Genomic DNA, 15,933 nt, shown 5'->3' on the forward strand with positions numbered 1-15,933 from the left:
CAGTTTTCTCAAAAAATGCTTGAATTCAAGAAGTTTTAGATTTGCGTGGTTTTTTTTGAGTTGCAAAATCCACTTGAACATGACGCTGCTTTTTTAACGCCAGGAAATTTTACATGGAAATGTGCAGAAAGACTTCCTGTTTTAAAAAATCAGCATTTTGTTGCAAAGAAAGGAAAAAAACTGGCGGTTTTTCTAATTTGAACAGCGCAATGACACACTAAACCACCACTAGCCGACAGTGACATCAATCAATCGTCAATCAACAACAGTCAATCGACCTTTGTAACTTTTGAAAATGAAACGCCTAAAATTGCGGAAATATTTTGCAGAGTACAAGCAAAAATGCAATGATAATAATTCAAAAATAACGAAAATTTACCGAAAAAACCCAAGTACAATGTTGCTCGCACAGAGCTGGCTTTTGCGTTCTGGCAACACCGTCCTCGTTCCTAACCTCACAATTTGACCAAGCGAACCAAACCTGTGATTGTGAAACCAAACCAAACCAAACATCATCCCGCGTTAGTCTTAAGCATCATCAGTGCTTTAAAGTTGCAATTATGGCCCTAACAAAGCCCAAATCGGAAATGACGTCCGAGGAATTACAGGCAAGGGAAGAGGAGGAATTCAACACGGGGCCCCTTTCGGTACTGACGCAGTCCGTGAAAAACAACACCCAGGTGCTGATCAACTGCCGCAACAACAAGAAACTGTTGGGAAGAGTGAAGGCGTTCGACCGACATTGCAACATGGTGCTGGAGAACGTGAAGGAGATGTGGACCGAACTGCCCCGGCCTGGAAAGGGCAAGAAGAAGGCCAAGCCAGTGAATAAGGACAGGTTTATCTCCAAGATGTTCCTAAGGGGCGACGCGGTGATCATGATTGTTCGAAACCCCCTGGCCACCGCCAGCTAGGCTCCGATCTTGGATAAATAAGTTTTAGATGTAAGTAAGCCAATAAACACGTTTTATAGCCAGTCACTGGTTTTACTGCTCCAACTCCTACCTGTAGAGTAGCAGAAGTTCACCTTCGTGGTCATTCACCTAACCAAATCAGCAGGATAATCAAGAAAAGTGAGCCACACACTTGAAAATATAACTTTATTTCCTATCTAGATTATTTGTTACTTACACGAAACTACCCTTAAATATAAATGGATTATGGGTGCATGACCGAATAAATAACGAACTAAAAATACAAAACATCGCCGGTGAATGCAGCGAAACCAGGCTGGATATTTCGAGTGAATAATAAGAACATTACTGTTTGCGGCGTAAAACGCATCGAATATACGAATAATACAATGGCGAACTAAAATACTAAACACCGATTTTAAGTACTGACCAAAAGGTCTTTGGTATAGGCGACTTGTATTTGTATACAGCGAAAATAGACTTCGGGTTTTTTTTGGTTTGTGCTTGAACAACTTACTACATACAATATGACACTGGACATGGCCATAGACGTACATTTAAAAAAATACTTATATACAGTAGTTGTATGAACCGAGCACGCAACTCGTGTGCCAAGAATATTCCACAGTCATTTAAGGTTTGGTCGGTTATAACTTGCTACATCACATTCGGTTACTGATCCTTTTTATCAACCGGGGCCCCGTTCTGCTCGATCTTGTTCACGGGAAATCTAAAAAACACACAGTTTTAGAGTTGGAGCTTTGAAGCTCAGCAACTCTCACCTGTCCTTGTTCTTTTCGTATGCTTCTTCGGCAACTTCTTTCAGCTTCTCTTCCATAGAGCGGCCAGTTTGCGCCACCATTCTGCTGAAATAACTGGCGGGGTTCTCAAGCAGTTCGTGCGGCGGGGCAAATTCCACAGCTCTTCCCGCCTCCATTACCAGCGCTTTATCGTAGTCCATTATAGTGTTCAGTCGGTGCGCTATCGTAATAACTGTGCAATCGCTGAAAGCCTCCCTGATCGTTTTCTGGATGAGGAAATCCGTGTGCCGATCCACGTTAGCTGTGGCTTCGTCCATTACCAGCACCTTGTTTTTGCGCACTATCGCCCTGGCCAGGCAAATGAGCTGTCGCTGTCCAGCGCTGAAATTCCCTCCACCTTCACTCACTGGGGTGTCCAGCGACACTCCCGCCTGCCTCAGTTCCACGCGATCCAGCGCCTTCCATAGCTCTTCGTCTGAGCACTTCTCAAAGGGATCCAGGTTGTATCTGGAAGAGTTTTCACACCTTTTGGCCTCGGCCTAGTTAGTTTCTTAATGCCTACCTTAGCGTAGCAGAGAAGAGAATAGGCACTTGCGGAATAATAGAAATGGCCGATCTGAGCAATCGCAGCCCGACTTTCCCGGTATCAATCGCATCTATTGCAACAACGCCGTCCACTTGGGCTAGACGGAACAGGGTGGCCACCAGGGAGGATTTTCCGGCGCCAGTTCGGCCCACCACCCCAATCTTCTCCCCCGGCCGGAATTCGACATTCAAGTCGCGAATCGAAGGCGGACTGTCGCTGGAGTAGCGCAGAAAGGCATGGCTGAAGCTGACGCGCCCCTTTTGGGGCCAGTCCAAAGGGGGCCGATCGCCCGGCAGCGCCTCCCAGGGGCCTTCTTCGTCCAGCTTGGTGTATTGAAGCACGCGCTCCACGCTGGTCATGGTGGAAGACACTTCTGCCGATTGTCGCACTCCATACTGGAGCATCCCTGCGAAAACACACCCGCTAGGCCCAAGCTAGGTTTAAAACATCAATAAATACCTGTTAGGGCGAGGGTTTGTGAAATCACCAGCCCGACGTCTCCGGCTTTGGTGTTCTCGTCGCCGAAGACCAGAAACTGGAAGGTGGTGAAGGCCAGGAAGATCGTGCTGATTACGTCCAAGTAGAAGCCCAAAGACTCGCTGGTTGCCCCGAATAGGAACCAGGTGCCAGTGTGTTGGTCCTGGAACAAACTCGCATTACGGCACAAAACACTGTTAAGCAAAAAATGATTTTTATTTTAAAAAATTAATCAAAAAAATCATGATTTTTTGTTGCCGAGAAGATTCAAGCTAAGTTGAACCGATTCAATACTTGCCCGAACGCATTTTCGACGGAAAATTCTTGTCGCAACGGCCGGCTACTCGTTTTCGCACGTTGCCCGGCGTAATCTATAAATGCCGACGCCTTTTTTCGATCTTATTCATTTCGTCACAAAATTTCAAGAGAGGCTAATGTTGAAAAGTGTGTAGATTTTTTGTGTTTGTGTAATAATAATAAGTCAGTTTAAAAATAACGCAATGGCTGGAAGAAAAGAAGGCAGTATTTGGCAGTTTTACATCAAAACCACCTCTTCTAATAAGTCAGGATGCAGAGCAACTTGCAAACAGTGTAAGAAAGAGATTCAAGGCACAGTACAAAGACTGAAGGCACACCATGACGTTTGTAAGAGGCAACAAAACAGAAAAGGCACAACAACAAATGCAAACATCGATCTTCCGCCCCACTTTTTTGAGACTGGGAGTGCTTCTTCCTCCTTAACATTTCCCTCGACAAGCTCCAACTCACCTCCAGAATCTCCATCATCCTACACGCAAACAACTACCGAGTCGGCTTCCAAGAGAAAGAAACGTGAAAGCCAACCCTCAATATCCAATTTCGTTAGGCGAACTTCAGCAGGGGAAAAACATCTTATTGACAAAAAAATAGCTAAGGCCATATTTGCCACAAACTCAAGTTTTAGATGTATCGAGAACTCGGAAGTCAAGAAAGCCATTCATCTATTGAGACCTGGATACAGTCCTCCTTCGCGAAAAACGGTCGCATCGAGCCTTTTGGATGAGATTTATACTGAAAAAAAAGAGGCATGTTTTTCATCTCTTTCGGGGAAAAGTGTTAACATGTCGATTGACTAACTGGATGTTGAAAAATTGAAAACAATTCATCAATTGATGAAAACATTCACAACGAGCCGGTTATATGCGCAACATTAACAACGGAAGATGGACGAGCGCTTCTCTATGAAACCAGTGATACTTCTGGAAAGCCTCATATTTCGACATACCTTACTGATCTGATGCGATTTAATTTCTTCGTGTTAAACAAAATTTAAGTGTCAAGTGCGATCTTTTGTAACGGACAATGCCGCTAATATGATCGCAATGAGGAAAACGTTAGAAGAACGGACGAACTCTGAAGTTATAACTTATGGTTGCTCTTCGCATTTACTAAATCTGCTTTGTAAGGACCTACAGATAAAAAATCGTATCTTACACTACGCGAAAGACAAAAGTCCACTTTATAATTACCGGAATTTGTAATACTCGCAAAACTACACTTGACAAGCGCTATAACGCCTTTCATATATATGTAAGCCATCTTGGGAAAAAATATTTTGGTCCGGCAGTGGTAAATATTATCAAAATCATGTAAAGTATTCCGTAGCTCATAATGATGCGAGCACAGAAGCGTTTATTTATAAATGATGGCTTGGCTTGAGTCTGCAATTTACACAAAATATCAATAATTCAAAATTTCATAAAAATCGAATAAAACGACTGATTCGATCGATGGCTAGCATTTAATTTAATAGAAAAATGTCCAACGCGTCCTGATTTGTTTATCTTTGCCTGTTTTGTACGGCGCTAATCTAAACAAGTCGGACCGGAAAACCAGTTTTGGGAAATATTGCCGTGCAAACAGGCACTTTCTACAAAAAAAGCTGAAATCGAACTGCAAAGCAAAGCAATTAGTCATCCAAAGGGCGAACCAGTAAATGGTTATATCATCATGTTGGTTCTGGAGTTCGGTTCCTGCGGACTGCAACACTGAATATTCAGTGTGAATCGCGTTCTGAGACGGAAAATATAGATTCATTGTGACCCGTAAGGAAAGTTTATAATTCGAAATGCATTTTTGTTCTGTGATCAAGTGAACTTTTTGGAGATTAATTGGTAGAAAATGGAGAAAGTGGGCGTCATATTGCAGAAAGCTGGCAAGAATAATTTCTAATCTATACATTTTTAGCTTGAACTGAGTTTAGTTTACGAAAAAGCCTTTTTTTCAACTTTCTATTGCTTTCCAGTAACATGGGCCATATTTCCAGCTGTACTAAACACATTTTGTTCTTTCTGTCCAGGTGTTTTGATGCAGCATTCGGAAAGTTTGGCCTTTCTTTGTCCCTGGTTGCGATATAAAAAGTGTTTTTTCAGATGTATTGAACTTTAAACTGAAATAAAACTCATAAAAATCATGTTAAGGACCACTTCCAAACTTTCACCAGACCATAACGCACACCAAACTGAACAGCGATTATCGAAAAAATTGCCGCATTTAGAGCGACGAAAACTCAAAATCCGTAAACCATTATTGAGACGCCGTTATATCCAGAAACACTCACTATTTGATCTTTTATGGTCTGGTAGAATCAAAGTGGTCGAAAACTGGACTTCCTTCGTGCCCCAAATCACAGTTAATCTATAATGGAACGCAATTGCATTTTTAATAAAACCAGTACCTTGAACTGAACATGATTTATATTAGATTTATTTCAGTTTATTTTGTTTAGTCCCATATGGTTGACTTGTATTTTCTGGGATCCGAATCTTGGTTTCACATGTTTTATTTTATTTTGGTTATTATTATGAAAACTAGGTAATTTAAAGTCAAATTTTATACATTCAATCGAGGTTTTCTATAGGCGTTCTTCTGTGGACTACACTTTTTTACCGCCGTGCAAGGATTTTGCATCATTTATTGCTGGTATTCTGCTGTGAATTGCACTCTTTATCAACCAGTTCTCGAATTCTCATTGGGGTATTGCTCAGATTAATAGACGATTGAATTAATATTTTTGCCAATCGATTCGTGCATTTTGCTTGAATATTGCAATTTATGTTTATTGTTTTATGAGCTGCCAGCGCCTTAAGAGATTGCGTGTGAAATGTACATAAAATTTGTTCAAACCGGGTGAAATAATGCTCAAAACCCTCCCGTCGTTCCGATGTTTTCTGATCCCCTTATCCGTACCCAACGAGTTAACACCTTTTGGAACATCCGATTTAGCCGAAATATGCACTGTTTTATTTTATAATTTGTAGCCAATTTTCCGCTACATTCCCAAAACCGCTCTTTTAGCAGTGGCCCTCACCCTGGCCATTTTCTAGTTGAGTTACTGACTCCCATTGCAGACTTCGCCGTTAGAAACACTTCTTCCAAGCAACTTAATATTACCTCGAAATCGAGTTTCTATGGCTTTTGACTCGTTAAATTCCCACTTACCTGTAAAGCGTCGAACTCTTCAATGATGAGGCTCTGCGCCTTGAACGCCCTGATGGTGGGCAGGCCGTACAAGCTGGCCGAAACATGGGAAAAGACCGGCGCCCTGGTAGCGCCCTCCAATCGCTTAATGTCCTGTCCGGACTTCAGGTAGACCACGCGCGCGTACCAGAAAATCGAGCCCAAAACCACCGCCGGAATGATCATCCAGGGGCTTTTGATGAAAACCTACAAAACTTTCAAATTAGACTGCACGCTATCGAAAAGCGCCGTTGTTACCATTCCCAAGATGCCCAGCATGATTAGGAAGATCTGCAGTGTTTCCAGCACTACTTTAGGAAGAGCTTCGTCGACTGCGCCCATATCCTTGGAAAACCTGTTCAAAATTCTCCCGCATGGATTGGTGTCGAAGAACTTCATTGGCGCCTTGAGGATGCAGTTGAACATCTTGTTGTGCAGCGCCTTTGAGGCGCTCATGCACACGTTCATGAAGAGCGTGGATCTGGAAAGTTCGATAATTTCCGTTTAGAGTCCAGGCACGGTTGGGGGCACCAACCTGGCTGTTGTCAGGACAATAGAGGACACAATCAAGCCGGTGTAAATGTAGATGTAGTCAGTATTCACGCTGCTGGAATTCCCTGAATTGTCGTAAGCTGGGGACATGGTGGTAAAGTTGCTGCTATCATCAAACGCCGTTGCTTCAGTGCGATTTGCTTGAGATGCAGTCTTCAAATCCTCCTGATTGGTCCTAGAAGGCAACAATCAGTGAAATCTCGAATAGCCCAGACAGATTAAACTTTAAAAGGCCGCTAAAATATTGTTGGAAGTGGTTCGGAGGGATTGCGGAATACTGAGACAATGGTTTGCCATAGTGGGAACAAATAATTCGACTGGACCATTACTGATGAGTTAAAACCCTTACCAGAAGGTCAGCCACATGTCGGCCCCATTGCAAGCAACCTGAGCGATTACGAACAGAACAAGCAGCAGTATAAGCAAACAACACGAAGAGCCTGAGTTGTAGTACTCCACATAGGTGGAGGTTTTCAAGGCGCCGCGCTCTAGAAGTTCGTCAGTCTCTTCAGGCTCATCCCAGCTCTAAAACATCGCGATTAGTCACAAGCTAAGTTTCCCCAGCGTTTTTCGGCTGCTTACAGCTAGAGAAGCGATGGACTGCAGCGCCAACGACAGTCCCCGATCCCGGTCTTCCACTTTGGGCGTCTGCTCCCGGTCCTTCTGGCCTACGGCCGCGTGGACTTGCTGCTGCATCTGAATCTCCTTGGACAAAGCGGACAGTTCCTCCTGCAGGTCTGCGTAGGTGCCCATGCGCTCAATTTTGCCCTATTTCGAGCAACTGCTACTCTAAACTCATCGCCAGCGAGCCAATGGAAACTTACATTGTTCATCACAACGATCAGGTCGGCTCCTTTGAGGAACTGCACCTGGTGCGTGACTACAACCCGCGTTTTTCCTCGCAAATACCCCTGGATGCAGCCCTCGAATAAATGTTTGGCTACATGGGCGTCCACAGCACTTAGAGGGTCGTCCAGTAGGTAAATATCGGCGTCTCGGTAAACGGCCCGCGCTAGCGCCACTCGAGCTCTTTGCCCGCCGCTCAATGCGGCCCCCCTTTCACCTACAAGCGTCCGGTCTCCATTGGGCAACTGCTCAAAGTCGCGCTTTAATGCACAGGCTTGAACAGCGAATTTGTATCTACAACGCGAATGTTAAGGAATTTCTCAAAAAAATCGCTCTCCTTACCGCTCTTTATCAAAGGGCCGGCCGAACAAGATGTTTTGCCTAACGCTGGAAACAAACAGCCAGGGTTCTTGAGACGCATACGACACATTGCCGACTACTTCCAAGGTACCGCTGTTCAATGGCAACTCCTTGAGGATGACCTAAACTCTGCCGCGGTTAAAAACTGAAATAAAGCGCGGGATTGGGATTGGTTTACCTGCAATAGGGAACTTTTGCCTGCCCCTACGGGGCCGACCACACAACATAAAGTTCCTGGTTTGAGCTCGATATCGATGCCCAGAAGAGTTTCCACGATGGGATTCGGCATCCAGCTAGTGCTGGCCTGATTCAGCTTTATTAGGCCGACGTTGTTCTCGTCGCCTGAAAGTCCTCATGCAACTTTTCCGGGTGTTTAGTCTTTGGATCAATTACCTGATAACTCTGGCGGGTCGTCATTCTCTTCCAGCGCCAGAAAGTCCTCGATTCGCCTCATGGAGACTTTGCATTCCTCCCACGTAGCCAAAGCCAATGGAAAGAAAATAGCCATGTACAACTGAACAGTGTTCAACAGCTGCGCCACAGCAAAGACAACGTCGCCTTTGATGTCCTGCCCCATTAGAACCCAAGCGATTACCGCTATATAAAGCGTGGCTCTTTCGGTGAACAACATCAGGGCTAACGAAAATCCTTTAATATAGGAGGTTTTTTGTACTATATCAATCTCCAACCTTAAACAATCCATTATAAACCCCACCAGCGATTTTAAAGGCATTGCTTACTTTCTGGCAAGCTCCACGATTTTCTCAAACGGCCGCTCCCAAGCGTACATTTTAATCACTTGGATGCCGGACGTGATTTCGCTCATCAATTTTACCCGGTTGTCCGTCAATTGGGCGATTTTGGCTCGTAGTTTGCCCTGAAGCTTCGAAAGGTAACCTGCAGGGAAAGGTTGAGTATTTAGCAGGCTGAAGTCGGTTTTAAGGGTAATTTTACCTTGGGCCACAACAGCTTGCACCGTAATGGCGCCCATGGAAGGAAGCGCCGCCAATCCCACATAATTATACATCAAGTACGAGGAAATGATGAAAAGCACTGGAGTGATCCAGAAATAGTGCAGGAACCAGGAAATCATGTCGAAGCGAATCACATCATTGGACAGCAGATTCACCAGTTGTCCGGCTGCAGTTTTACCCAACGAGGCCTGATTCAGCTTCAGCAACTGAAACTCAATTTACTTCATTGTCCCTTTGCGAAAGTCTACAGCGGTATACCTTGCGATAGATTAGGGAGCAAGCGGCCACTCGCACCCTCATACCGATTCTCTGCACTCCCATATTACAATAGTGCTCTAAAACAACCTTGGCGAATGTTAGGCCGACAACCGCGCCTCCAAAAATCCATCCGCGCTCAATATTTTGGAAGCTGTCCGTCGGGTTGTCGAAGAAATTAATGTAGTAGGCTAGGAATACGGGAATTAACATTCTGAAACGGAAAAAATCATCATTATTCTTGACCATAAAAAGGCGTTTGAATCCATAGATCGGGAGGAACTGCTCAAAGCCCTAGCAGCAGAAACGTACTAATAAAATCAACATCAATAAAGGCGTACGACAAGGAGATAGATTTTCCTCGAGACTCTTTACTTTTACTGCTGAACTGGGAAAATTTTGGACAAAGCATAGACGGAGAAGCTAAGCTCTTAGCTACGCTCAGCAGTGCTACACAGGCTGTCTGATAATGATGCTGAAACCGGTTGTTATCTGGCTTAAGCAATAAAATTAGCAAATTCCAGTTCAAACTGTTTGGGTGAGTGCGGCTTTTGCCGATGGGAACAGCTAAACACATTCAGACAATGGAAATTAGCGGTCAGTGCGAAAATGTCGCAATAAACAACCAGCAAGGTGTTGAACAGTCAGCCACGCAAATCATGCTCAGGTTTCGGTTCAAAACACTGATTTAACTCGCCTTATCACAACGCTCTGAATAAACATGAAGGCTCCATAGAAAAAGTAGGATTTTGCGAACGTTTTAAAGATAGCTCGCTTCAGTCGCGGTTTGGTATCTTTGGGGCTCTTGGCGTTCTTCCATTTCCTCACTTCTTCATCCCAATTCCTACAAACATTTAACGAGCGGTTAAAAGACTTAGGTTTGAAACTTGAATAGGCCAATTACTTTTCCAGGGCATCGCCCAGCGGGCCCGATAGGTCCGGATTTGTACTATTGTAGATGTCTTTCACTTCCAAGTCCTTACTGTAGCCAGTCTTGAAGAATGGAAGCACCCAACTGGAAGCAAACAGAGAAATTTGAAGATTTTCAAGTCGCTATACAAAAAACTACTTTATACTACCGACAATCACTATAGTATCACGTGCATTAAAGTGGCTTGATGCATTGTTGAGTTTCTAGAGAGCGTATTTAAGTATTTAACCGAATAATCCTTTGAACAATCATCTCAACCGTGTGATGATTAAATAAAATTCGTTTTACTGCGGGACTTTGGCAGATATCAGCCACCAATTGGATGATCCCAGTATGTAAAATATAGGAAATCCCTTTTACTGTACTTATCTGCTATTTACTATGACTCAAACGTATGATGTTCGTTGATGTTTAGGAACGTAGCCAAGCATCAGAATCATATTACTTGGACTTATATGGCTCGAATTTCCATGTAAACGGTAGGGTTTTGCAATGAGGGCTCCCAATTTGGCAGGGGCAATTAAAACACTAATTAAACTGGCTTAAAAGGATAAGTATTAGGCAATTGGCAGGAAGTAGGTTGTCAGTTAGATTAATGTGCCAGCTTGCTGGGGCCATTAGAAGCCCTCAAGCCGCCCTTGAAGATTAGGCTGCAAAAACTTACCAAAAAAACAGTCGGTTGCAGAAATTGGCCTTAATTTCCGGGCTAGGATTGACGAACTTTTTCGTTGTATCCATTGCGCCCCAAGGTCCGCAGAACTACCCCCTAAGTAAACAGGGGCATAAATGTTGAACGAAACACGACAATTTCCGCCGAAAACTTTCCACACGGCTGCAAATCACACCGTAAAATCGTGCTAATTGGATTAAACCATTTAGATATCGAGGGATATTGCTGTTAAACGTGGAAACTAAAAATAGACAATGGTTTTCAACTTTTTGCTGCCTAAGAATGCCAGAGTTAGGTTAGAATCTTAGAACAAGTTGTCACGTTAAATACTCCTATGGCCATTGCCAAGTGTACTGCCTATAAGTCCTTTCTATCTTGATAATGATAATGATAATTTGTCTCGTATGTTCCTGTCTGTCCGATGGCTTGCGGAATATTAAATATGCCTTCCCAATAAATTTACTGTTTGAGGGATGTGCGGATGTAGGTGGAAAGAGCGGAAAAATTGTTCTCAGCTCTATTAAAGTTTCGTGAACATTGTGATTATTAGCAACTCTTGGCAACGTCACATTGGAAGAACAGGGGCTCATTAGAAATATTCAAATGGCAGCCTGAAGGGTTTTCATTGGTCGGAACCAATGACAACCCTTGCTGTTGACAGGGGATGTCACTTAACAGTTCAAATGCGTCTTGCATCGAGAATTAGGTGAGTTTTTTAAAGCTATTTTATCTTCTTGCTCACTAATTTAAGCTGAAAATTGTGAAGAAATACGCGCGCATTTAATGGGAAAGTTTTACTTTCCCTTCCAACATTATTTTCATATTTCTTTGCTCGTTTCTCAGAAATTAATAGAGCTTGAGCGCCCCTTTCTACACCTCTGGATAGAGCACTAATAGGAGTTCATTGCTTTGAATATAAAACTAACAGTTTCTTTTTAATTTTCTCAAAATGTCTCAAATTTTACGTCATTTTCAGCTCACGAACGCGAGCAATGCATCGAACTCACTAAAATGCATGGTAGAAGTTTCAGATCTGAAATAATAGACATTTTCGGCACATTTTAAGCATTTTTAGAGCGTTTACGATCTTTGACCGACGATTTCTTCCTCATTTTTGATCCAAACACTTTATAAATGCATATTTCTGAACTTCTTACGTCAAAAGGAACCATTTGAGCTCAAAAAACATAGATGTGAAATTTTGAATTTTGGCCGAAATTTTTCCAAGGGTGGGGGCCGATTTTTTCAAAAAATTAAAATGTTCTCAAAATTTCTCAAATTTTACGTCATTTTCAGCTCACGGACGCGAGCAATGCATCGAACTCACTAAAAAGCATGGTAGAAATTTCAGATCTGAAATAATAGACAAATTAAACAATCAGACATTTAGGTGAATGATTAGTTCAACATTTCATGTTTTACGCCAGCTTTTTGCTCATTTATCTGTAACAGACTGAGCTCGACCACTCATTTCTCGACTACTGAATAGAGGCACTTAGTATATTTGAAAAAAACGTTAATTTTGCTAATTTTTTGAACTGCAAAATCGACTCAAATATTACGCTGTCTTTTTCTACGTTTTCCTATTATTCGATAGAGAAATTAGACGCCCGACTCAGTGAGTGGAAAGTCGATGAGTAAATCGAAGTTTTCACACAAAAAGCGAAATTTGAAGATTAGACCATTTAACTGCCAGATTAGACCAAAATTTCATGCTTTTCGTCACTTTTTCGCTAATTTCTCGGGAACCGATTGAGTCAGAGCGCCCGTTTCAACACCACCAATAGAGCACTAATTAGCGTTTTCTAAAGGTCAATCATGGCTTACAACGAAAATGATGACCATGGGAAATATACATTTTCGTTGGGTATAGAGAGCATAAAATTGCTCTTTTTATTGCAACTTTCCCCAAGCTTCCAAATCAATTTTTTCTGAAGACACAAATTTCCAGTTCAGAAAAATTTCGGTTGATGGCAGCGAATCGAAGCTTTCGTTGGTTTTGTAGAGAACTTTGCTATTTCCAATGCAATTTTTCTCAAGCTTCCAGTTCTGTCTGTGCTAAAGATCCCGGTTTTTCAATCATTAAATAGGTAATCAGCCCAATTCAGTGAGTCCAGCGTGGATAAGGAAATAATCGCAGTTTTGACGCAAAATTAATTTGAAAATTACGCATTTTTATGCAAGATTATACCCAATTTTCATGCTTTACGCCACATGATTTATCAATTTGTGTCCCACGGCGTTTTGCTTGGGGAAAATCGACAAAGCCTTTAAGAAACGAAAGGTGGAATCGGGTAGATATTAAAACTTTCTAATTTTTTGTGGCTCATTTATTCAAGCAATTTTAATCACAACGATTGAGTCTACATTGTTTATAATCAACCTAAAATATAACCAAATGAGGAGCGGTAACAATCCAACAGTTTAGAGTTTCCGTTTAATACAGCTTCACTATTAATATTATTATTATTATTAGTAGTAGTAGTAGTACTAGCAAATATTCTTTGGATGGCATACAGTCTTACAATAAAGGAGTAGCAATACACGGCGGCCTAAAATGTAAAGTTCAAAAAACGTGATGCAATTCGGGGTTCTTAAACTACTCGAGCAGATGTTCGCTTCATCTACATCCAAAACCAGTCAAACTTTCCAGATCTATTCGAATACACAGGTTGAGATTAAAAAAATAAATAATATCGCTTAAGAACATACACGGAATATTTTTTGGGTCTACTGAGAAAAAGACGTCAAAGTGATCCTCAAAAACCAAGCACAACTAAAAACTATATCACAAATCAAAACAATAAATCCGAGCTCAAAACCCAGGCCGCATTTTTTCAACACAGTATACCTCCTTCTCTAACAAGCAATTGATGGTACATTTAGAACAAAGAAGGGTAGCTTTACAGCGCAAGTATGTACATGTTTTACAAGGACGGGGACGCCTCTAACATAACGCCCAACTGAGGCAAGTTTGATTAGTTTCTTAGCGGATTTCCCTATTTCTTTACAAGGCTGGCTATCCGGTTCAAATGCGGTCGCACTGAGTTATTCAGCGACGTTAATGGCGATGAAGGAGCAGGCGATGGAGGAATGTTGTTGTTTTGAGGCGTCGGAACTGGGCCCTGATCCTTCAGAACCTGCTCTTTCGCCCCTCTGAACAAAAATCACAAGTTACACACGGTTAAAAGCCCCAAGCTTATGAAGGGCGCTTACAAATATCTCGTCAGATCCTCAATGTCCACCAGCTTTGAGTCCTGCTCCATATGGAGATCGTCCCTGTCCATCAGGAACTTCACCAGCTGCTCATTGAGGGTCTCAATTTGAGTGTGGAGGTCGTTGACGATCACTTGCAGCTGCGCCACGTTCATTTCGGTGAGGATCTGCCGGGAAAGGCGACGTTTTTCCTCAGGAAATGGTATTCCGACCTTTTCCAGGCTGTGCCGCACCATTTCGGTGATGGGCGACTTTTTCTGCTTCTGCTTTTCGATCTATTGGACATTTTAACATTGTTAGAATCATTGAGGCAGTAGGAGGAGAGTGGCGTACCTCCATTTGCATCCTGGCCATTTCTTTGGCTTGCGCCAGAGCCATCCGAGCTTCGGTTTGAAGCCGCGCTTGTTTTGTGAAGAAATCGGTTTCGGCTGCGGCTGCACCTGAGGAAAATTGCGTTAACTTGAGGACTTTGTCACTTGGAGGATTTTCTTGGTTGAGTTCACACATTAATGCCAAATTACCTACCCAACTGAGGTGGAGGAATGGGATGCAGCGATAGAGTGGCAGGTCTTTGAGGTTGAGGTCCGCTGGCCTGGGAGTTCTGATTCGGCCTGGAATTTTTCGTAGGCTTGGGGTTGGTGAGGGGGCACTCATTGTCTGAAGAGGGACTCTCGTTGTCCGACACCGTCTCATTCATGAAGCAGATTTGCAGATTCATGCCTGCAACAACGAGTAATCTCCAGCCGACCTCCACTGGATGCATCCAGATGCTTACCACTTTGCAGCCTGGCCTGTAAGCTGGGCTTTCGTCCTGGCCGATCCGTGTAGTAATCATCTTCGTTTCCCATGGCCAATCTTCGTCTGATTTCCTCCCGATCTGTTCGTCTCTGAAACAAAGACATTGGAGGTTTTACTGCATAAGGGAACAAGCAGCAGAAGTGAACCCCCTTACATCGAATCCAGAGTCATCGTTAATAGTTATTACTCTAATAAACCGGTCAATAACATTGTGCTCATCATACGAAGAAGGCACATAAGGAAACCACTCCATGTTCTCGTTAACTGAGTTATAGTCCATGCTAAATGTGGTCATGTGGTACGCTCTGGGGCTCAGAAAATCATTCTCAAAATAATCAGTCTCCTCCTCCTTTTGTGCGATTGTGTAGTAAGTGGTTTTGGTCTTATGAGAGAAACTGCTCTTGAAAGCGTTCAAATTATTCGAAATTCGTCGAGTTTTCGCCTTCACCGTATCGGAAAGGTTGTTGGTGCGATTTTTCAATGACGCCAAAAAATGATCAAACATTGTACCCACTGTGTTCGCCTAACCGCACTTTTCGTCAATAGACCACAAATCCGGACGGTACGACGGATTTTTCGAATTGCTACCTGAAAGCGAACGGTGTTCGTTCAGTTTTCTTCACGACGAACCCGAACTGAGGCCAGGGAATTTGCCAGCATCTTCAAGAAACGGCCCTTGGCTTCCCAACATTTTTGTTTGTTTTACTCATTGCGCGAAAGAGACCAAACTGCTAGTCGCATTGAGGGGGGAACAGAGATGGCTTGAACACCTGGACTTTCACACCTGCTTGTCCTCGAACTTAACTCAAGAGCAAATGTTCGGAATTACATAAGAATAACTGCGAAAATCAAAAGTGAAATGCACTGGTCATTTCGGGCTCATTTGTAATCTACTCGCCCCAGAAAACGCTTCGTGATTAACAAAATATGTGCTGATAAGTACCGAAAATGGTAGAGCGACACACAATACTCGGATTGAAATTTTATACTTGCAGCATTTTATGTGCTTAATTGATATCAAATGCGCTCTGTATGTGGGAAATTATGGAAACGTTTTGTCAACGTGAGACTATTCAACAAAAACTGCCACTGCAA

The 15,933-nt window shown here is 42.9% G+C and overlaps 3 protein-coding genes across 5 annotated transcripts in view; 1 reads left to right on the plus strand and 2 right to left on the minus strand.

Annotated features, from left to right (window-relative positions):
• The first annotated feature begins 434 nt into the window (after positions 1 to 434).
• On the plus strand, positions 435 to 976 carry LOC109534232 (probable small nuclear ribonucleoprotein Sm D2). Its single transcript, XM_019899814.2, has one exon. The coding sequence runs from the start codon at positions 561 to 563 to the stop codon at positions 912 to 914; it is 354 nt and encodes a 117-aa protein (XP_019755373.1). The 5' UTR covers positions 435 to 560; the 3' UTR covers positions 915 to 976.
• A 107-nt stretch (positions 977 to 1,083) lies between these two features.
• Positions 1,084 to 11,148, minus strand: LOC109534231 (probable multidrug resistance-associated protein lethal(2)03659). Of its 2 annotated transcripts, XM_048662736.1 has the most exons (19): positions 10,819 to 11,148; positions 10,128 to 10,238; positions 9,921 to 10,067; positions 9,227 to 9,437; positions 8,949 to 9,174; positions 8,735 to 8,891; positions 8,388 to 8,683; positions 8,173 to 8,336; positions 7,977 to 8,116; positions 7,613 to 7,928; positions 7,371 to 7,556; positions 7,138 to 7,313; positions 6,772 to 6,963; positions 6,495 to 6,717; positions 6,219 to 6,443; positions 2,721 to 2,901; positions 2,238 to 2,667; positions 1,697 to 2,182; positions 1,084 to 1,644 (listed from the first exon to the last, which is right to left on the minus strand). In XM_048662736.1, the coding sequence occupies exons 1-19, from the start codon at positions 10,890 to 10,892 to the stop codon at positions 1,587 to 1,589; spliced, it is 3,999 nt and encodes a 1,332-aa protein (XP_048518693.1). In that variant the 5' UTR covers positions 10,893 to 11,148; the 3' UTR covers positions 1,084 to 1,586. The 2 variants fall into 2 exon arrangements, with proteins under 2 accessions (XP_048518693.1, XP_048518694.1); XM_048662737.1 differs by lacking the exons at positions 9,921 to 10,067; positions 10,128 to 10,238 and having other exon boundaries at positions 10,819 to 10,894.
• Positions 11,149 to 13,138: 1,990 nt separating this feature from the next.
• The window catches only part of LOC109534242 (schwannomin-interacting protein 1 homolog), a 33,317-nt gene continuing 30,522 nt past the window's right edge, over positions 13,139 to 15,933 (minus strand). For both annotated transcript variants that reach the window (XM_019899837.2, XM_019899836.2), the window contains exons 10-14: positions 14,816 to 14,927; positions 14,566 to 14,760; positions 14,374 to 14,480; positions 14,041 to 14,315; positions 13,139 to 13,980 (exon numbers count right to left, since the gene is read on the minus strand). In XM_019899837.2, the coding sequence (XP_019755396.2) occupies positions 13,824 to 13,980; positions 14,041 to 14,315; positions 14,374 to 14,480; positions 14,566 to 14,760; positions 14,816 to 14,927 (846 nt within the window). In that variant the 3' untranslated portion in view covers positions 13,139 to 13,823. The remainder of the gene's footprint in view (positions 13,981 to 14,040; positions 14,316 to 14,373; positions 14,481 to 14,565; positions 14,761 to 14,815; positions 14,928 to 15,933) is intronic.

This window comes from Dendroctonus ponderosae, unplaced genomic scaffold, assembly GCF_020466585.1.
Source record: "Dendroctonus ponderosae isolate FM_Combo_2020 unplaced genomic scaffold, Dpon_F_20191213v2 Dpon_F_20191213_11, whole genome shotgun sequence".
Classification (NCBI taxonomy): domain Eukaryota; kingdom Metazoa; phylum Arthropoda; class Insecta; order Coleoptera; family Curculionidae; genus Dendroctonus; species Dendroctonus ponderosae.